The sequence below is a fragment of the Tachypleus tridentatus genome, unplaced genomic scaffold (assembly GCF_004210375.1).
Source record: "Tachypleus tridentatus isolate NWPU-2018 unplaced genomic scaffold, ASM421037v1 Hic_cluster_1, whole genome shotgun sequence".
NCBI classification, from domain to species: domain Eukaryota; kingdom Metazoa; phylum Arthropoda; class Merostomata; order Xiphosura; family Limulidae; genus Tachypleus; species Tachypleus tridentatus.
The window spans coordinates 25,590,830-25,617,925 of NW_027467777.1; the positions used below are offsets into that span (position 1 = coordinate 25,590,830).

The 27,096-nt window shown below is 30.8% G+C and overlaps 1 protein-coding gene across 1 annotated transcript in view; it reads right to left on the reverse strand.

Moving 5' to 3' along the window:
* The window catches only part of LOC143241727 (dynein axonemal heavy chain 12-like), a 96,339-nt gene that overhangs the window by 40,835 nt on the left and 28,408 nt on the right, over positions 1 to 27,096 (reverse strand). Inside the window, exons 15-26 of the mRNA XM_076484954.1 lie at positions 23,876 to 24,021; positions 23,294 to 23,432; positions 21,531 to 21,697; positions 20,233 to 20,425; positions 19,808 to 20,013; positions 17,768 to 17,842; positions 15,090 to 15,168; positions 13,462 to 13,640; positions 11,088 to 11,280; positions 10,178 to 10,339; positions 4,468 to 4,630; positions 1,717 to 1,787 (exon numbers count right to left, since the gene is read on the reverse strand). Of these exons, the coding sequence (XP_076341069.1) occupies positions 1,717 to 1,787; positions 4,468 to 4,630; positions 10,178 to 10,339; positions 11,088 to 11,280; positions 13,462 to 13,640; positions 15,090 to 15,168; positions 17,768 to 17,842; positions 19,808 to 20,013; positions 20,233 to 20,425; positions 21,531 to 21,697; positions 23,294 to 23,432; positions 23,876 to 24,021 (1,773 nt within the window). The remainder of the gene's footprint in view (positions 1 to 1,716; positions 1,788 to 4,467; positions 4,631 to 10,177; positions 10,340 to 11,087; positions 11,281 to 13,461; positions 13,641 to 15,089; positions 15,169 to 17,767; positions 17,843 to 19,807; positions 20,014 to 20,232; positions 20,426 to 21,530; positions 21,698 to 23,293; positions 23,433 to 23,875; positions 24,022 to 27,096) is intronic.

Genomic DNA, 27,096 nt, shown 5'->3' on the forward strand with positions numbered 1-27,096 from the left:
GACTGAGAAATGGAGATTAAGACTGGTAGATGGTGTATCCCCACCACAATGTACTTTCACAGTCACACCAAAATCTAGGGTGCATTTTATAATCCTATATTATAGCTTTTAATCTGGGATCTTTTCAATTGGTGCACAATTTTTTGTTTATTTTATTTCAGCTTTTCTCAAGTTATAAGAATATAAATATATATTATAACTATCTATCATTTCACAATAAAATTAACTTCCTTCAAAATATCCTACAAAGACTGGTCACTCAGAAAATCTGCTACACAAAATGATATGCCAATTTTTTAATTCTAAAGATGAAAAACGTCCCTCTCTTCCTAATGTCACAAAGTATCCCATAAATCTTTCCTTTCTTTTCATGGGAAGTACAGCATTGTTATAAAGAAACTATTAACCTGATCAAATCATTCTATGTTTAGATTCAGCTAAGACTTTAGATCTTCACTTTGAATTAACAATTTCTTTTGCCTTAAAGGATGGATACATAAACTAATAAATTATTTATTATTATACATGCTATAAGTTTCAGAATACATATATAATGGTAAAACAACATGCCATATAAAAGTAAGAGTTTATGAACATGGTTGGCTGATTAGTTGGTTTGGCATTTTATGGTGCAAAGTAACTAGGCTATCTGTGCCAAACATGTGGTAACAAGTTAAAATTAAAGTAAAATTATTAAAATTCATAAAAAGGAATTAAGGTAAGACAAAACAAAGTTTAATTTTTTAATTAAAAATATAAATAGCATTAAATCCAATTTGTATATTTAGTTTACAGCAGCAAGAGAAAAGGTACAGTAATACAAGTTTTCAAGGACTTTCTGTGACATAACTGTAATTATCATAACTTGCCAGGATGACTAATGGGTAAGTTCAAATATCAGCATTCATCACCCATGTTGGACTTTCCCATCATGGTTTCAAGTTATTTGATGTCATGGCCGTTTACAAAGATGAGGGTATTCTATTAAATTCATGAAAAAAGTCTGTCTAATCCTTGTTTCTCTGCTAGTCACAAAGACTGTATTTCAACTAACAACCCTTTATTAGAATATAACTTTAATATTCTGACAAGTTGTGGCTCAACTCTATTGAACAAGAACACCTTCAGTTAAACAATGCATTATTTCCCATAACACTTACCTTCAGTCACGCTTACATCTATTACTCTACCTCCACTCATACTTACTCAACCTCCAGGTTTTCTTCCTTTGTCCATCTAATCATTGATCTGATTTTTTCATGCTTGCTCCAGTCATTTATATTCCACTCAAATGCATTTGATACTCTACACCTTTATTAGTGCACCTTTTCATTATAAGCCAGCCCCAACCAGAGAGTCAAGGTTCCATTAGTCGGTGTGTTGAATTTAAGGAGTCTTGGTCCCTATATCTCACGTTGATGACTAGGAGAACTGGAACACAACATGATATATATATACACACATGTAAGTGAATTCCAAACTTTAGCAGCCACAGAGTGATGTATACTGAACCACTGGAATCACAAGGAGAAAGTAAGCAACACTTATGTCGACAATCTTCCCCTCCATTTCAATAAGTCCAAAAGGCAACACCACAAGCTCAGAATGATAGGATTGTATATGCCTTACTCAACCAAGGAAAAGAACTCATCTGGTCTGGAGGTATAAATATCATCCTCACTCCTCAACCAAATGAGCATGGAGTTTTTCACTTGCCCTGGAATTATGGGTAGGATGCGGAATGCCTGTGCTCAATAAAGGAGCAAGGATAGGACCACACTCCAGATCTGTAATTTTGAAAAGGGAATTTTAAAGGGGATACGTGACATACAAGAGTCATGTTGCAAACAAGTCTGGAGACAGAACACATAATGTAACCTTAATGTACCTGGTGTTTAACTATAATGGAAATTTAGGACTATACCCTTGTGCAAATTAATTGAAACAGATTAAGGTAAAACAAAGCATACTTATTAATACTGTAATGTAACCTTAATATACCTGGTGTTTAACTATAATGGCAATTTAGGACTATACCCTTGTGCAAATTAATTGAAACAGATGGTCATTTTACACTATTTTCAGCATGGTGGCTGGTGTAGGCTCACTGGACCTGCTGATTTCCTTTAATAGTCATTTTTTCACACAGACAGTGTCATTAGCTGTGTTTTGCAGTATGGTCGATCTATTTTTGGGATATATGATGAAATTTTGAGGAATATTACATCATTTGAAATTGCATTAGAAGGGCAAGAAGACCAGTCAAACACCAACTTCTTACCAACTCAATGAAGAAGAAACGGTATCAATGGGATCTAAAATACGAGAACTAGATGCAAGAACAATGGAAGAAGGTGTTATTCAGTGATGAGACTCATTTCTTCATACAGGGTCAAAGAAGTCTGCATGTTTGCAGATCTCCAGGTGAGAAACTTCAAGAATCTCACATCAGTCAGTTCATAAAACATCTCTTGAAGAAGATGTTTGGGGAATTTTTCAGCTACTATGGCATCAAAGGCCTACATATCGTAAAGGTATGATGCGAGGACCACAGTACATCAAAATTTTGCAGAGAAGAGTCGTTCCAGAATTGAAAAAAATTCCAGACGGATCTGGCATTTTTCAGCAAGATCTGGCTCCGTGCCACACATTGAAACTTGTGAAGAATTTTATGATTACAACACGAATAAAGGTGCTGGACTGGCCTGAAAACTCTCTGGACTAAAATCCTATTGAAAATCTTTGGGTGATTTGTATAGAAAGATTTCAGGGAAAAGACTGTACTACGAATGATAAGCTAATTGAAGCCATAATTGAGGTGTGATACCACGATCCAAAAATTAATAAAGATTGCAATCAACTCGTGGATTCGATGCCAAAGCGAATCAATGATCTTCTGAAAAATGAAGGCGGTCATATCATGTATTAATTTGTGAGTAATTTTTTGATTCTCAGAAATAAAATGCAAAAAATTGAAAAAATCGTAATTTTCCTCTTGTGTCAATTAATTTGCACAAGGGTGTAAGTACCTAAAGCAACTTGGGAAATTGGAAGAGTACTGCAAACCCAAAATATGTAGATGTGATAACACTATGTTACAAAATTTTTACTTTTTCTTGTTCCTGGGCAGAAAATGTTATTTCCCAATTGCTTGTGCCTAAAGTAAATGGAAAAGACCTATTTTCCTCTTCAAGCTTTGCTTTTGTGACCTGGGAGCATGTAATGAATACATGATGGGAGACTATATTTGGGGGCTGATACGTGAAAGTGATTTACATTACAGTTGCAAATCTCGATAAACTACTCACCTCTAAACATTTTTTGTTCATTTTTGTATAACTTTAGTATAAATATATGTAAATCTTAATTCATATGCTGTTTTATTCATACCTTATGTAAATGAAAATGTGCAAATTTGCCTGTTTTTACATTGAAAATAGGTTAACTTCCAAATTTTATTATCCAGGTCACAAAAGCAAAGTTTGAAGGGGATAATGACCATTTACTGTACTTTTATAACATAAGTAATTAAGAAATAATTATTATCCAGGAACAAAATTTGTGTTACATAGTGTAATCTAATGGCAGACAATAATGCTGCCTTACACAAGGTGATTGTGGAAGATGCAAGAACATCTGACAAAGGTCCAGGTAAAGAAAAGGAAAAAAAACAAACTTGTGATGCTTGACACTACTGATTGAAATAGGTTCTACCTTCTCTCATTATACCATTGATGATATGTAGGTCATAACAATGATAAATTAGCCTTCTGGATTAAGCATAAACTGACAGACACATGGCAACCTTATAAATTAAGCTCTTATGCCATGGGAAAGACAGCATAACATCTAAGCCAAAAGCTTGATCTTCTAGATAACTGGATGTACCATATCAGATCATGGCTACTTCTATAGAAAGAGCCTAAAAAGAAGTGGAAGAGTTGGACACACCAGAAAGGACTGAAGGACTGCATAAACAGAAATCCATGAGTATCAGTAAATTTGATGCTATCAAGAAGACTTGATAATGGGTTGGAACTCATCATATTTAACACCCTAGGTAACATATGAAGTAGAGAGAAAGATTAGAGTTGTAATCTTGTCCATTCCTAATGGAATGCATATATTACCAAAGCCTGATGATAAATTTCTGGAAACCAAATTGCCAGTTTTTGGGTGATTCAATAAGAGGCCAACCCACCACTGAAAGTGGTAAAAAGAAATCCAATTCAACAAAACTTTGTGATGCAACATATATTCTGCTATTATTCATGTGGAATGAAACAACAGACCTGCTACAATGGGCATCCCCATGGAAAATGGCAAGCGAGCAGGGTGATAAGATTGAAAAGGTCCAGCAAAAGGAGATCTAAAATTCGAAAACAAGAATGCCTAAACCATTTGGTGCCTTGATAAGAAACACAAGAAACCACCATGAAATTGTAAGAGTGAAGCCTGATGATCTACCTCTTAATAAGCCCAAACCACAAGGCACTGGTTGTTCAAGAGCAAGAAGGATGAGAAGAGGGGGAATCCTCTTCATCTGTGAATAGACACTGGAATTCCTGACTTTTGGTATATGCACCCCATTCATGAAGAAATGGAACTCTGGATAAGGTGGCAGAAGAACCTAGTAGTGTCCCAACTAATGAAACTGGAGAATTCAATGAATTGATATTTATGATTTCCTGGTCATATAAAAATTAATAAAATGATTGCTTGCATTATTCATAGGATTCCATTGATGCCTCCATTCCCAGAAGAGAAAGAAAAAATGTGGGAGAAGAAGAAGTGAGTAAGAGTGTGATGTCTTATTCTATAACTTGCCAGATGGTAGTCAGCTTAGCCTGACTGAGAGATGAGATGAAAAATAAAAAACACACACAGACTGTGACATATTGAATTGAAGCAAGAACAGATGTCTCAGTCCTGAAATGGAAGTGCCTTGGTTGATTCTGAAAACAGAAACAAAATGTGATGTTCTGACAGTTTACAAGATGGTGCTATGGAATGAAAGTGAGAAGAAAAAAAAACTCGAATGATACAACAGAATTCATGTGAAGCCAGTGCAAGTCCAAAAGTAAAAACTCAGAACTGCAGTACCCGACTCTTGTGCAAAATAGCAGTCTGACATCAACACTGTGGCAATGTGCAGATAGCAACCAACTACAACTAACTTGGACATCTGCAGTCCCACTGAAAAATCAACACAGATTGAGGAATGAATAATTTGTGAACCTTGGAAATCTAGGTATTCATATAGACACTAATTTATGACTAGACACTAATCTAATGATTGCATACATCCACCAATTGACACGAATAAAAACTCTGAAGAAGTAGCATGACTTTCTCAAAACTCCCAGAACAAACAGACACAGATCACTAAGTTCAAAGTCCCAATGAACTGTAAGAGATAGAAACCTTACAGGTTGGGTGGATAATAGTGGTAAAGATGTGAACTTAATAACTAATTGTGATTCAAGGATCTTCAGTGCTTCTGGACTCTTGAATAATGTTTCTACATTTTCAGAAATACCTGGAACTAAGCCTTCATAGCCCCTGAAGGTATACAATAATCACCAACGTCACAGGTTACTCGATTGAGCAATGGAAAACTTTGATATAAACATAGTCTACTCCAATGTAATTCAAGACTACAACAACAATAGAGAGAAATGTAGAAGATGAAAATTGAACCATTTGTAAGCAGCATTTTGTAAGGTAAAGTAAGTTGTTTTTTAGATCAAACAACTTTGGGTCACCTAGCACACCTACCTTAGGGAACTAAACTCTGGACCCTAACACTGCGAGTCTGTATATTTATCACTCTCCCACAGGGGGACTGAAAATCCAACAGAGTAAAAGAAGGTGCAGGAAAAAAACGAATATAAAGTCTCTCCAAAGTGTTGATTACTGCCTTCAAACATAACTTTAAAGCCTCCCTGGACATCACAGTTCCAAATATGTGTCTCCATTTTTCTGCGAATAAAATCACTGACAGTTGCACCCAAGAGCACCACTACTTCCCAATTATTATTTGAGGAGGGATAGGAGAGAACCATTTTCCATCTTTGCTGAAATTAATAATTCAGGAATTCATACCATAAATCAGCTTGCCAATCACAAAAAATATATATTTTTTTTATTATTATTTTTTGTGAAAATTAACTAGATGAAACAACAACATTCAAAGTATCTTGAAACGATTATAATATGGAGAATCTCATTTGTGATACTTTGTAGGAAAAAAGTGATAACATTAATCTGAATGAAGTATTTATATATAGAATGAGGTATAAAAGACTGTAGCAAGTGAGAAAAAAATCAGACCAATATTTAAAGGGGCAAAGGAAGAAACCTAGGAGATAAACAGCTATGTGTGAAAGGAGGTATGTTTTGGAATTAACTCTTTCCCATTAAATCTGTTATAATTGTCATTTTGTAACATTTTATTCATACAGCATTTTCAAACACATAAATTTCTACATATTTAACACAAACATTGTCCTTATTGAAATAAAATGGTGGCTGCAAGTAAAAAAACCAGATTGGCTGGCAAAGGGCATAAAGAATAAAATTAAACTGACTGGTATAGCAAGAGATCTAGATGATATAAAAGGTCAAGAAAGTTGGAAAAATAGAAATTAGGATATCAAAAAGGATATAAGAAATAAAAAGGTTTGCTGAAAATGTAAAAACTAAGAGTAAGGATTTATGTAAACAGATTAATGGTAAAGAAAATGTCAGCTTGCAGAGTAGAATCTTTGAAAGATGATAAAGGAGGGCTTGTATTTGATGTTTACGAGGTGGTGAAGTTATTAAATTTTGCCTTTTCTTTGATTTTCAATAAAAAAAGATTCAGGTACTATTCCACATCTCAAACAGTTGATAAATGGAAATGAGATCAAACAAGATGACAGAATAAATTTTGTGTGAACTGGTTAAAAAAAACTGGGAACTTCTAAAAATGATAAGGATCCTGGGCTAGATAATACTTCCACAATGGTTTTGGCCTTAAAACCATTTGCGTTGTTTGAAAAGACTACTGCTTATATATGTATATGAGAGTAAGGGTGTAGACGTGGTGTGTATGGATTTTCAAAAAGTATGGCACAAGGTGCTATAGAAAAGTGTGTTAAAAAAGTTATCCCTCATCATTTCTCATGTACATTGAGGAAAATTAGCTAACTGAATAGAATAATGGCTGGATGGAAGAAAACAAAGGGTTTGTTATAAATGAAGTTCAGTCAGACTGGATTAATGTCACAAGTGGGGTACCTCACGACTCAACATTAGGGCTGTTGCTCTATTTTGATTTTCATCAATGACAGGGATAAGGAATGTTTAATAAATTACTTAAATTTACTGATGTTGTGAAGATTTTTTGGTGGTACTGACTGTGAGAAGGATACTGCTGCTTCACAAAAGGATTTAGATCATTTTGGTGAGTTGAGAAAATAAACGACAGGTGGGTATTCATCATAATTACATGTGGGTTATCATAATTTGAATGGGAAAAACTTTAACAGTATTATAAAAGAAAGGATCTTGATGTAGTTGTTGATCAGTCTCTTAAGCCATCTAAGCAATGTGTTGTTGTTAGTTGAAAGGCAAATAGGATTTAATTTAAAACACTTTAGGTGTGAAAAAATATATGGCCAAAAAATGGCTGAGAATGTAACTTAAATGAATGAAATCAAAACTGGTACCTAAACATATAGTGTTAATAAGCATTTTACATCAAATAGTCATTTATTAAATAGCTAGGCCATGTTTTTGTTGAGCTTGGGGAATTATGATGGTAAAACAAAATATACATGGTCTAACCAACTAATGAATGAATATTTGTTATTATACAAGTAGAGCTACTTGTACGGCTGCCAATTTTGATTTCACTCCTTTATGTCTGAATCTAAATTCCCATTTTGGTTGTATTATTTCACATTTAAGTCACTTTTGATTAGATATATACACCAACAAAACATATCAAATAAGAAAGTGACACACAACAGTAACCAATAGTAGCTAAATTTAGGATTGGAACCCTATTATTAGCAACAGCCCTACACATTACAGAATCATTCAGATTATTTAAAATATATGGGGGTAGTTTTCCCTCTATAGAACAGTTAATAACTTCCTTTATAGAAACACCACAGAATTTAACTTAACAGCTGCTGGTCATCACTCTCATGCAACTCAGTACAGCCATATCAAGCATCATTATTTATATACGGGGGTAGTTTTCCCTCTATAGAACAGTTAATAACTTCCTTTATAAAAACACAACAGAATTTAACTTAACAACTGCTGGTCATCACCCTCATGCAACTCAGTACAGCCATATCAAGCATCATTATTTATGCTAATTATTTAAGCTAATATTGCATGATGTAAAATGGTATTTAATTTGAAAACTTCGTAAAACTTAGCAAATTTGTGCTTAAACGTTGACAATGAATAATGAATAATAACTGCCTATCTATATGATTCTTTTGAAAATTTGTGCTAGAAACTGCTAATCTAGTTTGCTTGGCTAAACCAACATTTATATATTTGCATAATTGATGTGCTTCCACCATATAGTTTTTCTGCTATAAATAAGCCATATTTAATTCAAATGATTAAATATTAAAGTCCACTTTTACTCTAATGAGAAGCTATAGTAAAACGTAGACCAATATCTCAAAAGACTTTTTGTGTATGCATGTGTAAAGATTGTGGTCAAAATTGAGTGTTTTTTTATTGAGTAACTTTACAAATTTGGTTTATGTTTAGTAAAGCACATCCACTGAAGATATATGATAGTCTGGATTACCATAGTCTGAACTAAAGAAGGTGGAATATTGCTAAACTATCACTTCTGCATGTTAATAACATTCACTGTACCTTGCAAGCTGCATGACATCCTGATGTTGATCTTGATTTTAGGTTGTATCTACAGATATACTGAATACAAGTCTAAAGATATTATAATTTCATTGTATAGGTCAGTAGTTTGGAGTACTGTATTCAATCTTGGGCTCTTTACCTTAGGAAAGGCACTGAATTGTTGAAAAGAGTTTGGAGAAGGACTACTAGAATTGTGCATGTAAAGAATGGGTTGTCACATGAGGAGAGATTAAGATCTCTAGAATTATTTTCTTCTGAAAAAAGAAGATTTAGATGGGATCTGACTGAGATGTTTGAGATTGTTAAGAGAACTGATAGTGTTGACTTATGATTTTTTCATAATTAATTGTTAACATTGTAGGACTGTTGAAAGATCTCAGTTACTGTTTTTGGTTAAATGTAATGTACAAATTTCGAAATGACTATTTCAGTGAATAAACACCTGTTGACAAAAACATTTGCTGCATCTGTGGTGCTTCTTTTTATAAGCTGCATCTGTGGTGCTTCTTTTTATAAGCTACATCTGTGGTGCTTCTTTTCACAAGCTACATCTGTGGTGCTTCTTTTTACAAGCTGCATCTGTGGTGCTTCTTTTTACAAGCTGCATCTGTGGTGCTTCTTTTTATAAGCTACATCTGTGGTGCTTCTTTTCACAAGCTACATCTGTGGTGCTTCTTTTTACAAGCTGCATCTGTGGTGCTTCTTTTTACAAGCTACATCTGTGGTGCTTCTTTTTACAAGCTGCATCTGTGGTGCTTCTTTTTACAAGCTGCATCTGTGGTGCTTCTTTTTACAAGCTGCATCTGTGGTGCTTCTTTTTATAAGCTACATCTGTGGTGCTTCTTTTCACAAGCTACATCTGTGGTGCTTCTTTTTACAAGCTGCATCTGTGGTGCTTCTTTTTATAAGCTACATCTGTGGTGCTTCTTTTCACAAGCTACATCTGTGGTGCTTCTTTTTACAAGCTGCATCTGTGGTGCTTCTTTTTACAACCAAATTAAAATTTCCAACTAGTAATTCCAATGCTGCTATGATGACTCACAATTTGGACACAAGATTTGAATATCTAAAACATAACAGACAACTTGTATTGCATATCATGGGAAGTGAATAAAAACTTTCAATAATTTATTTTTTGTGAGGTTTTTTTTTTTCACAGATCTACATACCATCTTCAACACCTCAACAATAACAGTGCTGTGTGACATACTTGTAACCAATTCACATATTCCCATGAAGATTATATATATATAAAAATTAACTATTTTTCTTTATACTGTACCTCTATGATTTCCTGTCTTTCATCAATTGCATACAAATTTGGAACTTCTCCTGAGTTCAACAAACTATCTATGTCCTCCAAGAAAACATCTTCTTTGATTACAGAGTCTGTGATAAGGAAGACTGTGGTTTTACCGTGGACTCCAGCTCCTTTCAAAACAAACTTTCAAAAGAGAAGGCACATTAATCAGAAACTTATTATGTTTAAAATGAATGTCTATGAACTCATAGACATTGTGAATTTAATTCAGGCTCCAATTCTTTTGTATAAAGTCAAGGTAGTAAAAACCTCCACCTGAGTTTGAAAAACTACTTACATTATTCAAAAATTATTTCTTTATTTGTGAGGCTGTGATTTAAAAAAAACCAGCTTGATTAAGTGGTAAGCTACTTTAATTAATAAGAACTGCATTCTATCCATGAAATAAATTTCATGGACTTAATGATCATTCTTATAATTGTTATAACCAAGAGGGAGCAGCCACAGTATTATAAAGGTAATTAAGTTGAATAAAATAAAGTCAATTAAAAATATATGATTTTGTTTCTTCATGTTTCTCACACTAAATATTATAGGAATAAAACATAAAGATAATTAAATTAATGGCTCTGGAAATATGTGATGTACAAATATTAAGAAAAACTTGTGCTATCATAATTGCAATTTAATTTGTACTTCATGAAGAGGCTTGTTTCTGTTTAAGAAGAGGCGTGTTTCTTTTTCTTTAGTATTTTCATGAACTAGAAATTAAATTGCAATTATGATAGCACAATTTTTTGCCAAATGTTATTTACACTGTATAGCTACCGAAACATGTAAGAGTTAATAATATAGATTTAAAATTCAATACAAAGCCCCAGCTATTTGTCCCATTTTAATAAGTTATGAATTTACTTTAAAAATAAATAACCTTTAAGTCTTCTTTCCATTCTGGACATCCATAATGTTTGGAGATTTCGGGTTGAAAGAGACTGTGTCCCATCATACATGTAGCAAGTCGAGTAAGAGATTGACGCCCACTCCCTCCAACTCCAACAAGTAAGGCGTTTCCACCAGGAGTACCAAGAATGCGACAAATTCTAGATAAATGTTCTAGTACGTATCTGTAAAATATATAATTTATATTATATTAAATGCCTTTGTATAACATTTTGTTAAATGTTCTAGTCCATATCTATAAAACATATCATTTATATTATACTACATATTGATGTCTCTATTTATATTTATAAAAGAAATAATTTATATTACATTAAATACTTTTGTATAATATTTTGCTAAATGATCTAGTACATATCTATACAAAATATCATTTATATTATATTAAATATTGATGTATAACATTTTGTTAAATGTTATAGTACATATCTATAAACATATCATTTTTATTATATTAAATATTGTTGTATAATATTTTGTTCAATATTCTAGTGTATATCTATAAAAGATATTATTTATATTATATTAAATATTCTTATATAGCATTTTGTTAAATGTCCTAGTACATATCTACAAAAGATATCATGTGTGTTATATTCAATATTGCCATATAACATTTTGTTAAGTGTTCTGGTACATACCTATAAAAATATCATTTGTATAACATTAAATATTGTTGTATAACATTTTGTTAAATGTCCTAGTACATATCTACAAAAGATATCATGTGTGTTATATTCAATATTGTCATATAACATTTTGTTAAGTGTTCTGGTACATACCTATAAAAATATCATTTGTATAACATTCTGTTAAATGTTCTAGTACATATCTATAAAAGATTTATATTATGTTAAATATTTTTGCATAACATTTTATTAAATGTTCTAGTACATATCTATAAAAGATATAATTTATATATTACATATTTTTGTGTAACGTTTTGATAAATGTTCTAGTACATATCTATAGAATATGTCATTTATATTAAATATGTTTGAATAATATTTTGTTACATGTTCTAGTACATATCTGTAAAAGATATCATTTACATTATATTAAATATTTTTGCATAACATTTTGCATAAAAAAATTCATCCTATTCATTTTTAGTAGTACATATTACATGTATATCATATATTAGTACAACAGTTCCTAGGGTGATACAATTAAAATAACCAACTTAATGTGATACACCCTAAGTGAAAAAAAAACATTCTGGAAAAATTTAAAAACTTCACAACATTGACTTATGATCACTAACTACATAAAAGGTTTTTTGTCATTTGTTGATAGTGTTTACGTGCTCTCTTGTTGGTAATTCTCAACAATGTACATCATCTACTTGCAACAAAACCTGATTCTTCCTAGGCTAGTTTTGGTATTTATATTGAATGCTCAATATTCAGGTTAATTTTTTAGAAAGTTGTTCTATATTATTTATTTTTTTTATAATTCCTGTGATATAACAGCGAAATAGTTAAATTTAGAAGCTCTATGATAATGAGTTGTGGTGAAAACAAAATAAAATTTATCAAAAAGTGTTTTAGTTAAGCCTTTACGTTACGTTTATGTATTAGACATAATGCTTAGACCACAAAACAGCTTACTGTTTCTAACATCATAGAATCATTGTTCAAATAGTTTTAAGTGGTGAATAAATGTCAATTAATAAATATTCTTTTGGTATTTTAACATATATATTATCTTGGCCTTACAACATAAAGAAATATAAACATTCATTACTACCAAATAAGTATATTTTATCCTTTGTACAGTGAAGAGCCTCAAGAGTTGTATTTTAAGTCTCTTTATGTAATTATGTTCACATTAACATTTCATTTTTCTGCATAGTTTTTGCTGAAGATGCAGTTATTAAAGAATTACTTTGAGACTGATGAAATAAGTGAAAAGTAAGTGGATTTTATAGGTACAGACAAATTCGTTTTAGTTAAATTTTATAATTTTCATCAATCGTTCATTGGCTTCTCATCATTTCTGAAAGGCTTTTATATCTAGAATACACCATAATTCCACACAGGGTAGGGAATTTTAGATAGTACACAAAACAGTCACTACAACTCAGCAGTGAAACTGTACTTCAGGAGAAACCATTAAAACAACTACCTTAAGGTGATACTAAATAAAAGAAAAATATATAATTCTGAAAGACTTAACAATAACACACATATACACACCATGTCAAACAAACTCAAACCTTTGGATTCTATAATGAGTCCTCAAAATCTGTACACATCCATTTTCTACATTATTTCAAACTTACGTTTGTAATTAATTACAAACTTAGATGCCCCAGTTTTTGCCATCATAATACTCAAAGTTACCTGAATATAACAAGATTCATCTGTGATTTACGAATGCTATTATATTCTGACAAATATACTTGTACAACGTTTTCAAAAGATTCAAGATTAGAAACCTCCTCATAAGCTCTCTCTTCTACAGTAGCATCTGGATTCATGTAGCTACCAAACATCAAGTTTCCCATTGCATCTTCTGTAACCTAGGAAGTGATACTGACCATTAATTCATGTTATATTAAATAAGACAAATACTGTTACAAATCACTTCTTCTTCAAACAAAGAATATGACATCAGATTTATTACATTACATGTATCACTTAAAAGATATCGTTGAAAATAAGTTTGAATATAATTTTATGTTACAAATATTAGCTTGCTGATTCTCTTCTCAGACTTAACATACACCACTAACATCTTAATTTTAACTCGTGTAACACATTTTATATACTAGGTATATTGCCAACCAAACACTACAGAACAGACTTCTAAAACATTCTTGAAAAAGTCATGAAAATTGTGGTAGAGATGAGCTATAATATCATAAATAAATACATAAGAAAATTATTGGCTTTGCCAATTCAGTACAATACGACCAAGAAACTTTAACAAAATTAGTAAATGCACTAATAAGCAGTATAAACTTCACATTGTTTTCTCAGTTAATTAAGGTATACTCCTAGGATTCTTATTGTCAAAGATGGTTTAAATTTTTTTTCAGAGACATTATTTTTTTGCCTAAAGTCATATATATACAGAGGATTATAAGCTGTTACTTCAACTGCACTAGGACTTGTAAGTTCTAACTAGAATGAATTTTTGTGAACAGAGTTATCTTTTTTTCTTATCTATGCTAATGATTCTTTTGAGAGAATTGTCAAACTTTGGTCAATAAAACATATGAAATGTTACAAATCAATTTTCATTTTTTCTAACTGGATTGATCCTGTTATTTACAAAGTTCAAATGAACCTTTCTAACAAATTTCTTCATGGTTACCTGCAGTCGTCTCCTACTGTATTTGCTATCTATTAATAGTAACTTGTTACTTTCTTTTGAAATACATGAAATAATTAATTTTTTTATTATGCACAAGATATATTTAAACAACAAATTCAAAATTCCATCTTTAATTACTAGGAATATCAATAAGGACATCTGCTAAATGAATTTGTGTCATGTGGAAGTTCAAAGCATTCCATTGTTCAGTTTCTGGTTTTTAAAGATGCACTAAAAACTTTTAACAAACTAATAACATTTGTTGAATGATACAGTGAAGAATAAAATACAGGAGATAGAACTAGCTGGATAGCCTCAAATACTGTTTTACTTTGAATAAGTTAAGTTGATGGGTTTTTTAAATTACAAAAAATTACAGAAGTCAATACGTAACAAAGTAAACATATATATACAAATCAAAATTAAAAATGAAAAGTAGAATAGAACAATTAAATCAACAGTTTAACATCATTTTCTAAAAAATCAAAAATATATATAATAATTACATTATTGTTATATAGTGCTGATTTAATTACCTATTTACAACAAATGTCATTTATAATATTCAAACTATATATATAGTTAATGATAAAACAAATACAAGATATAAACATGCTAAAACATAAATTTGTCATAAACTATAAGATCCCACCTGGCCTGCTCGAAGGAAATGAGGAAACAGACTATCAAAAGTTTCTTTGAAGTGAGATCGTACACAGTTTTGCAGTAAACTAAGAAAACAAAAACAGTGTAATATTTGTGAAATATACAGAAAATTAAGGCAAGAATACCAATCTTAAAATCATTTCAGTTCTTCATTTTTCATAATTAAATTATAATTTTTCAAGCACTTAGGCCTTTAAATAAATTAAAGTACTTTAACATATGTTAGCTAATCAGGATTTACATTATGACATATCATGCATTATAACACACATAACTGTGGATTTATTCCAAAGTACTTTAACATATGTTAGACAATCAGGATTTACATTATGACATATCATGCATTATAACATACATAACTGTGGATTTATTCCAAAGTACTTTAACACATGTTAGACAATCAGGATTTACATTACGACATATTATGCATTATAACACACATAACTGTGGATTTATTCCAAAGTACTTTAACATATGTTAGACAATCAGGATTTACATTATTATCTATCATGCATTATAACACACATAACTGTGGATTTATTCCAAAGTACTTTAACATATGTTAGACAATCAGGATTTACATTATGACATATCATGCATTATAGCACACATAACTGTGGATTTATTCCAAAGTACTTTATCATATGTTAGACAATCAGGATGTACATTTATTTCCTGATTCATCTCAAACATATAAAAAAGTATAAAAAAGTTAAGGAAAGTGATAGTGTTGAGGTATTATTTTTTCACACTTAACTGTGAGAATGGTAGGGCTATAGTACACAAATATAAATTGTTACAGGGTAGGAGACACTTTCAGTTAAGCCAGCTCTATTTTTCTAACAAGGTGGTTGACGTTTGGAATGGATTACTTTCACATATGGTATATGCAGTTAATTTTTTAAAAAATGTTTAAGAGAATGCTTGATAAATATTTAAATGATAAGGTTTCATTTCAGTGTTTCATGTTTATTTTTAAAGTTTAGTTTAGTTGATGAAATGGTCTAGCCATACTTAAAGGTCTGTTGTGGTTCTTAAATTATATTTATGTATCTATATATACTACAAGTGAAAATACTTGGTTCTGCCTAGTATATTAGGTTGATTTATTTCAGATGACTATGACAGGGTGTGTATTCTGAACTCACATTAGCATAAAGATATAAACTATATATATTTGTATCTCCTTTACAGAATGTGGACTGTTTATAAAAGTAACCTTCCCTTTGACTTTTCCTGTGATTTTGAATTTAAATAATAAAAAACAAACCACTTTAATAAGTGGTGTCTCAGGATTTCAGGATTCTAGGTTCTTTTCACTCGGAGTTATGGTGGTCACATACATACAGACATGCCCTTGTATTATTACAGATAAGCTACAAACCACAAACAGAAAGCTTTTTTGCTCACAAGTTACAATTTTCTAAGATTAGGTATAAAAAAATATATTAAAATATGTCTAAGTAAAGAAAATTAGACTTATAACAGATGCAAATCTACAAATAAATTTATTAACCAATACTGGTATAAAAGGAAAAGACACAGAAATTACATACCAGCTGAGACAAAGAAGTTGGAAAAACAAGCCATGAATTTAAAACAGAGAGTAAACCAAGTACATTACAAAGGAACAAAGAAGCACCTGTAACTAGTTCAGAAGTGAAAATGTTCTTCTAAATTTTGAAACAATAGATATATCAAATGGTAACTGGAAAGAACTTTGAGTGAAAATTAAATATATCAATAAGAACAAATATTCACAAAAAGAGCTGACAAAGTATCATACTGTGTGCACTTCTGGTTCATTTGTGCACTGATAATTGATGAAAGAGTACAAAAAACTTTGAGAAAAGCGGAGAATGAATGACACCATATGAAATTATATAGGAAACATCTGGTTCACGATCAGTTAAAAAACAGGTCACTTTCTGTCAAAATATAAACTGTTAATTGAACATTAATTTGGTTTATAATAATATGTATGTATCACCTAAAAATCTACTCACAGAGAATTTAACAATAAGCTACGGATTCTGATATAACCAACTTTGGATTACATATTTCATTTTAGTCAAGGGTGGCCATAAATTTTCTATAAATTGTATTTTACCAAGCATTTTCTGACTAGTAAATGATGAAAATTATAATACAAACTTGTTTATTTAAAATAATTTAGATTTAAGATGGATGCAGTTTGGTAAGATTAATGAACATAATTTTACTAATCAAATATTCTTTATTTGACCTACTCTAGTAGCTGATCTTGTAATGTTAATATTTATTCATGATTTTTTGTGTGATGAAAAAAGTTTGAAACGGTAATCATTATTAAATGTTCAGATGATAAATGAAGAACATATGGCCAATAACTTACGACAGTTATTTTAAATAAACTTTCTGAATGATAATTCATAAAAGCTTCCAAAAAACTGTATAACAAGCATTCTTTTGGATTTTCAAAAATGTTTTACATGAAGAATAAATCAATTAAAAAAAATGCTGTTTATTCAGTGTAAAATAAAATGATTCCACTATCTTATAATTAATTAGAAATTTTCTCTTTCACACTGAAATATTTAACACTATACAATTTGCAAAACTTAATACTATGCAGGGTGGAGTAACTGTTTAAGTTTTCAGAGAAACAAAATTTTAAAAACTTGCCTAAACAACCAATGTCTATCTTCGTCATCTGTTAGCCTATCATAAAATACACGAAATACTTCATGCACCCATAATCTAAAAATAAATATATAACTGCATGTTAATACATTTATTTATACCCTTATAAAATATCACATGTGAAAGTTCAATTCAAAAAATTAAAGCAAATAGATTTAGCATCCAGTACAATTACAATCTAATACACAATTACAATTTAACCAGTAACTGATAATAACTAAAGCACTATATGTAGTAATTAGTTATATTTGAAGTAACAGTTAAAAATAGATATATTATTTACATATAGTTATTGAAATGATAACAAGTTAAAGGTAAATATTTTTCTTCACATTTTTCCTTCCTAATACATGATAATACAGTTCAAAACACTATACAAAATAGCAAATCATGTATGAAAAATAAATTTAATTTAATATTTAATTAAAATAAAGTATGAAACAATGCTTCAACCATCTTAGGTCATCTTCAGATTAACGAATGATTCGTTCAGATAAGACACAGCATGGCTAGAAAACCATTAACAGTGGATTTAGATAAAATACAGCACCAGATACTGCTGTATTTATTTCCTTTTTTGATATAAGAGTGAGTTCAATATGATACCTAATTGAACAGCACCAGATACTGCTGTATTTATTTCCCTTTTGATACAAGAGTGAGTTCAATATGATACCAAATTGAACTGCACCAGATACTGCTGTATTTATTTCCTTTTTGATATAAGAGTGAGTTCAATATGATACATAATTGAACAGCACCAGATATTGCTGTATTTATTTCCTTTTTGATATAAGAGTTCAAAATGATACCTAATTGAACAGCACCAGATACTGCTGTATTTATTTCCTTTTTGATATAAGAGTTCAAAATGATACCTAATTGAACAGCACCAGATACTGCTGTATTTATTTCCTTTTTGATATAAGAGTGAGTTCAATATGATACCTAATTGAACAGTGCCATATACTGCTGTATTTATTTCCCTTTTGATACAAGAGTGAGTTCAATATGATACCTAATTGAACAGTGCCATATACTGCTGTATTTATTTCCTTTTTGATATGAGTTCAATATACTACCTAATTGAACAGTGCCAGATATTGCTGTATTTATTTCCTTTTTGATATAAGAGTTCAATATGATACCTAATTGAACAGTGCCAGATACTGCTGTATTTATTTCCTTTTTGATATAAGAGTTCAAAATGATACCTAATTGAACAGCACCAGATACTGCTGTATTTATTTCCTTTTTGATATAAGAGTGAGTTCAATATGACACCTAATTGAACAGTGCCATATACTGCTGTATTTATTTCCTTTTTGATATAAGAGTGAGTTCAATATGATACCTAATTGAACAGTGCCAGATACTGCTGTATTTATTTCCTTTTTGATATAAGAGTGAGTTCAATATGATACGTAATTGAACAGTGCCAGATACTGCTGTATTTATTTCCTTTTTGATATTAGAGTGAGTTCAATACAATACCTAATTGAACAGTGCCATATACTGCTGTATTTATTTCCTTTTTGATATAAGAGTGAGTTCAATACAATACCTAATTGAACAGTGCCATATACTGCTGTATTTATTTCCTTTTTGATATAAGAGTGAGTTCAATACAATACCTAATTGAACAGTGCCATATACTGCTGTATTTATTTCCTTTTTGATATTAGAGTGAGTTCAATATGATACCTAATTGAACAGTGCCAGATACTGCTGTATTTATTTCCTTTTTGATATTAGAGTGAGTTCAATATGATACCTAATTGAACAGTGCCAAATACTGCTGTATTTATTTCCTTTTTCTTGGGAACACATGGACTAATAAAGACAAATTTCACGGCCATATTCTGTATGCTAGTAATATTTTCTGGCACATTCATTGAACAATACTTATTTGACTGATACAACTTACAGTAAATAAATATACAATAAAACAAGAAAGCAATAATAGTATTATATATTGAATGGTAATAAAATTAAACAAGTATTAATTATGGCTCACTATACCGAATCAAGGTATTGTTGTTCCCCAGACCACGTGGAGTAATGAGACAACATCCTTGAATGACTCGTGCAAAGTCTCGTAAGTTAAAAGTGTAGTGAGACTTGGCTGGTGTTGGAAGTAAGCTAGCAAGAGCAGCATGGTATACTTCAGCTGTAGCACAAACAATATTTTCAACCAAGGGGAAGATATCCAGAGGAAAGTTACTGTTCTAGAATAATGAATGATTAAGAACAAAGAAGCTAAAATAAAAGTGTCCCTAAATTTTAATATAAATGTTTAAGTACAAAATGTAATCAATAAATTATTATAACTTATTATACTAATTGAGCCAAATTTATTAGAAAAGACACAGCTAATAACTTTTTAACAATTTAAAATTTTTATATGCCACTAACAGATTGTATAAACTTTTAAAACATCTTCTTACCCTAAAATGGATGTTCATAACAGTAGAAAAGATACGTTTCATTGTGTCTTCACTGAACAAATTCATAGAAATTATGTTGAAGTGGCGTAGAAGGCGAGGAGTGACATTATTTCTAGCTCCTCCTGGTGGACCCATGGCAGCAATGAACTGTAGATCTGTCAAACGCACTTTAGCCATGTCTTTCTTGTCATACCTGGCAAAGAAAAGTAATTCACAAAAAAATCATTTTTGTCCTAACATCCAAACAACATTAAGAACTAATAATGTATATAAGAGCTAGAAATGAACATTTAATATCAATAATTTATAACCATTATGAAGTTAGGGGAACTAATATATATGGAACAATATATAAACACTTCAACAGCTGATTACTATTATTATCACCAGAAAAGAAAAAAAGTATAGTACTAACAGTATTATTTTGAGTTTACCTTACTGATTATAAGTATCATTTTGAGTTTACCTTACCGATTATAAGTATTATTTTGAGTTTACCTTACTGATTATAAGTACTATTTTGAGTTTACCTTACTGATTATAAGTACTATTTTGAGTTTACCTTATTGATTATAAGTACTATTTTGAGTTTACCTTACTGATTATAAGTATTATTTTGAGTTTACCTTACTGATTATAAGTATTATTTTGAGTTTACCTTACTGATTATAAGTACTATTTTGAGTTTACCTTACTGATTATAAGTACTATTTTGAGTTTACCTTACTGATTATAAGTACTATTTTGAGTTTACCTTACTGATTATAAGTATTATTTTGAGTTTACCTTACTGATTATAAGTATTATTTTGAGTTACATCTTTTGCAGTAAGGAAGAATAATTTTAAACAGGTATGACATTTTGATCACTGATATAATAATTTTCAAACATGAGAGTTTTAACTGTAAAAAAAGTTTTAGTATTTAAATCAACAGTTAATATTTTTATTTTAAATACAATTTTAACTGTTGAATGTTGATTTAAATATAAAAAACCTTACTGAAAATTAAAACTTGTGTACATGATTACATTACTGATCAAATATTGGATGTTCTAAAAATAACCTTACTTACTGTCAAAAGTTATAATGGAAGAACAACTAGTGTATGTTAAAATCACAACAACATAATCAGAACAAAATTCAATTAAAGCCTGAAACAACATTGGTTCCACTGTAGAGTTTACCAATATATAGCAGAACCTTCCAATTTTAAAGCTGAAATATATTTTTAAAAAATGGCTTTTCTTATGTTCTGCAACTACAAATTATTCTGTATAGTGTGTTACATAATTATTACCAATAGTTGTGATCTATATACTGTCGCAGAAGTTCAATTGGAGGTTGAGCCCCATATAATTCCATTGCTGGCATATTCAGATCATCCACAAAAATTACAAAACGCTTTCCTAAAGAAGGCCCATACACACCTTTCTTTCGCTTTTCCAATTTTGATATGATAATATCCTGTAAAATAAACAAAGACAGAAGTACAATTAACAGTTGAGACCATTGGTGAAACTTCATAATTATAGAACTAGTTTCATGATTTATATATATATGTTTAGCGAAAGAACCAGAAGTATCTTGAGACAGGTTGATTTGTACATTTAGAACTTTGTCTGGATTCATTGTAAAATTCTTATTTATTTCTAAAGTTTCCATGTTATTTAGTTTTTTAACAATTTTCATGGACATATAAACATTAATTACATATGGAAAGAAACTTCAAAGCTTACAAATCTGACAGAAAATAAAATAATACAGAAATTTTATAAAGGAATATAAATATAAAATTGAATCCAGACAAATATCAAATTAACAACACCTCACTATATTTCACCTTACCTATCACAGAGTGAATGTTAAAGTTCCTCTCAGTTCTTTTGTTAAAGACACATATCTTTTACAAATAGTTTAGTCTATATCTAATGACGCCTTTATTGGCAGAACTATTGTCATAATAGCTGATATACTGGTGAAACGTAAAAATGTCTTAGTTTTTTTTTTCAGTTCTGTAAAGATAGAAATTAATGGGTAATTGTTTTTTCTCTCATTCTATATTTTTTACTTTATCTGAATTTAAAATATAAATGACAAGTTATTTTAAAAATATTTTATATATTTTGTATTAGAACCCAGCTGGGAATGTCATCCAATAAAACAAAACATACAATAATAGCTTAAGCTAAGTTCATGCACAATACCTATTGTGCATGTGATCTTTGTCCACTTACGATCAGTTATATGGCAGAGTCCTCTACTAGACATTATTAGATCACTAGTCTACAACTTCGTAAAGCTGAGATACTGAAAATCACTTCACATCATCAAGTTAAAAGAAGATAAAAAAACATGAATGAGCTAAAGTCAATAAAATTACACTTTTATTTAAGTTAAAAGATCAAGTGAACAGTATTTTGACTTTCCTCACTATGAGTGCTGCATTGTACTTAGAACAATTCAAGAAGTTCACAAATGCTAATGATTTTGTTCAGAGAAATTAACCCATAACCAAAATTCCATTTTATGCATAAATCAAATAAGATTTTTTTTAATTGGATAAACTTTAGCTGAAAGAATGGATTTGTTTTAGATATATGAAAGAATGATTGCAAGTTTGTTTTCTACAACTTTCTTTTTAACTTAATGTTGCAATTTGTCCTTGAGGTGAGAAACACCCACCGTAGCATGATAGAATAAATAATATTTTGAGTATCATTTATGAGAGGAGTGCTTTTAGCTGTAAAACCATACAAATATTGTTAGCTTATGAAATCTATTTAGTTATGTGATAAATTTATATATTAATCCAATAATGTAAAACAATCCTTATAGAACTACTAATATTATGATAAAGTCATTCGAATAATGTTATTGGTGTGTGGTTACTAATCTCTAATGACAAAACAGTATGCTATACATATTATGTGGTGGTTTCACAGGTTGAAATAAAAACCTTTAATAATTACTCAGTTAATACATTATTAATTTGAGCCTGTTTCAAAGTAGTTTGAGAAAAACGTATCAAAGAAAAAATACAAAAAATAAATATATAACTACCTGAACTTGTCCTGCAGTAGTCTGGGCAGAAAAAGTCATAAAAGAAGGTACAAATTTATTCTGTGGTAGACCATTTAGCAGTTTGTCCTGTATGTAAACACTTTTGCCAGTTCCTGTAGGTCCTACCAGCAGCAATGGTCTAAAGAGAAAATACAAGCACATAGAAAATATTGTTACTCAATAGTTAAGGGTTCGTCTAATATCAGCTGTAATACCAAATAATTTAGTTATAAAAATTCATGATACATAAAATGTGTTAAGAAAACTGCAATCATTCGTTCATTAGTCTGACAGGTGTAACTCAAGAGTTGGTAGTGAGTGAATTATAAGTTATTAGGTTTGACAGGAGTAGCTCATGAGTTGTGTAGGTGAACTATAAATTATCTGGACTGATTGAAGTAGCTCCAGAGTTGATAGTTGGTTATGTTGTTTAGTTGTGTTTCTTCTAGCTAATCACTTCTAAATTTGGGATTAATAGCAAAGATATTCCTAGATTTGTGCAATCTGCAACAAGATACTTTAGATGTAATAGTTCAATTTCTATAGCTGTAAAAGAGAATGAACTAAAATTATCATACAGACCTGTTGTGTAAAATACAGAGATCCATAAGGTAGAAATATCGAACAGTGTCCACTGTAGGAACAATAACTTCCCTAATATTTACTTTGTCAGAATCCAGGGATTTAATAGAATCGCTCCACTTATGCCACTGACCTTTTCCCTTTGTCTGTTATGAAACAAGGTAGCTATATTATAACAACAATATGCCTATGAAGTTTTTCAATTAGTACATCAGAAAAGTTCCAGAATTTATACAATTACATCCAAAAACAAAAATTTAATTCAAAATATGGTAAAAATTCATAATTTCTAATATATTTGAACTGTCAGTAAGAAAATGCATTAAAGATATAAGGGAGTGGAATATTCCATTTTTGTGATCAAATGTTTGAAAATAAGTTTTTTTCTACAATTAAACAAATAAATGATAAACACAAACCTACACTGCAGGTTGAAACAACATGTGCATAATATAATCTGGATAAAATGCTTAAAAGGTCCAGGACAAAGAAATTAATGATAAAACAAAGTAAAAGCAAATTTACTTGAATGGTTTAAAATCTAACAAAAAGACCCTTTGGTTCAACATTTGATTAATTTTTCTTTAATTTAACAAATTTTTATCTGATTTTATTTATTTGTAATTATCAATAACTATGGGAACCAAGATACACAAGATATAATTATAACAATTTAATTTGAATAACTTTTAATGTGGTGTTCTTAAAAGCACTGTACTGGTTCACCAATTAAATAATCAGGTGTGGCTATTACTTCTGTAAACTGTCATTTTAAGAGTCTAGTCTTTGTAAATCAAGTGATTAGTAATGATACCTACCATGTTGAACTTCATACTTTCTAATGGTAAAATATTCATTCCTAACAATGTACTTTCTCAGAGCTAAGAAACTTAATTACTCTGTCACAGCAAACCATACCATATCTATCCCAAACCCAATCTTTTATTTTAGGTCATTCTCTTTTAGTTTTATATGTTAAAAACTTTAATTAATTATTTGTCCAACTTAAAGATAAACTTCATTACTTTCTCTTTTATTTGATGTCCCCCCAGTGGCACAGCAGTATGTCTGCAGACCCACACTGCTAGAAACTAAGTTAGGATACCCGTGGTGGGCAGATCACAGAGAGTCCACTGTGTAGCTTTGTGCTCAACTAAAAATAGTCAAATCAAACATATTTGATAAAAACGTACAAACCTAGTAAATTACTACTTGTACTGCCTTTTTTGAGGCTATAACATGGGTAGAATTAATAATTATGCAATAAAAGGAAATTTCACATTTTTATTAAATTATGTTTTGCAAATATGTATGCAACTGTGATAGTGCTGTAGATGTCAGGACTGTGAATAAGTATGTAACTGTGATATATCTGTAGATGTCAGGATTGTGAATAAGTATGTAACTGTGATGGTTCTGTAGATGTCAGGACTGTGAGTAAGTATGTAACTGTGATGGTGCTGTAGATGTCAGGACTGTGAATAAGTATGTAACTGTGATGGTTCTGTAGATGTCAGGACTGTGAGTAAGTATGTAACTGTGATGGTGCTGTAGATGTCAGGACTGTGAATAAGTATGTAACTGTGATGGTTCTGTAGATGTCAGGACTGTAAATAAGTATGTAACTGTGATATATCTGTAGATGTAAGGACTGTGAATAAGTATGTAACTGTGATGGTTCTGTAGATGTCAGGACTGTGAATAAGTATGCAACTGTGATGGTTCTGTAGATGTCAGAACTGTGAATAAGTATGTAACTGTAATTTCACTATATTATTAGTATATACTAAAAAGTAGCCAACTGTCTGAATACCTCAGTTCCCAAATCATAAATCTAAAAATCTTTGTTACTTCAATCAAAAAAAAAATGAAAGTAAGGCTTTACATGCACTAAAATGTCTAGAAATGTTGATTTCACAGAAGAGATCATTTACTTGATGTCTCTAATAACTGATGCAAATTTGATAATGGGCACATTAACTTTCAGAATAATGTAACTGTCTATTACACACACAACAACATCATCCATGAAAAATAGTATTCATATTTACTTACTAACCCAACTTTAAATCATACATACATTTTCATGCAAAACTTACTTGACTTACCACCTTTAGGAGATGGATTTGCTTGATATCTTAAACTCTCACATATTTTATGATCAATGTGGTTTACTGTGTCTCACATGTAAATCATTATGTGACAACCCTCCATCAATACGAGTGCGATGCAACCTCATGACAAATCTGATTTCCTTTATTCGATTCTATAAAACTATCACTCTGAAATTAGGCAAAAAAGGAAGTACAGGCTTTCAGTGGGGAAGATGGGTGAGAAGTGTAAGCAAAGTTATGAACCTATAGGAAATATATTTTCAGTATGAGAAAATAATGACTTCAAATATGATACATAACATTCATTTACACACACAAAAATATCCTTTGAAAATGTCTGAAGAACACCCATGAAGAGTAAATCCCCACTGGGACAGGAACACACATGGGAAACTGTACCACTTATGTACCAGGTATACTCTAAATCCATTGTGTAAACGAGGGAGAGAAAAGAAAACAGGTGAGTTGCAATCCAAACCACAATATAGTAGAATCTCAATTCCAGTGAAGAAAGGCTGTAGAAGACTCATCTACAGGCAGGAATGTGGGAAAAGCTAAAATGGTTGTACTATGGTGCAACAAATCATACATGGCCTATCAACTCCAACCCAAAACCAAGTAGCTCTGGGATTACAAATTCTGACCAATGGCAGGAGAAGGACCTACACCATCTTCACTTCAAGTTCAGCAGAACATAATTACATGCTTCTCAAACCAATATACTAAATGAATCTCATGTGCAAAAATTCACAACCACCCATATATGCAGTAGCACAGTACCCCCAAAGAAATATTATGGAATTTGGCAATGTTGCAAATCACCTTAAAACACACTCAATCAGATGGTGAACCCACTGTGCAACATCAACATCAGATAATGAAAACTCTCAAAGGTGGAGCATAAGATCGAGAATCTTTGTCCCAAACACCATCAACCTCTGGATGGGACCACATAGAAGCTGAAGCATGTGTGCACAATATAAACCTATGGGTCCCACTGTACAGTGATTAAAATATATCTCATAATGGCTGGTATTGGTATTATCACTTTTATTGATAAGCAGAGAACAACGTTTCAACCTTCCTAGGTCATCTTCAGGTTATGAA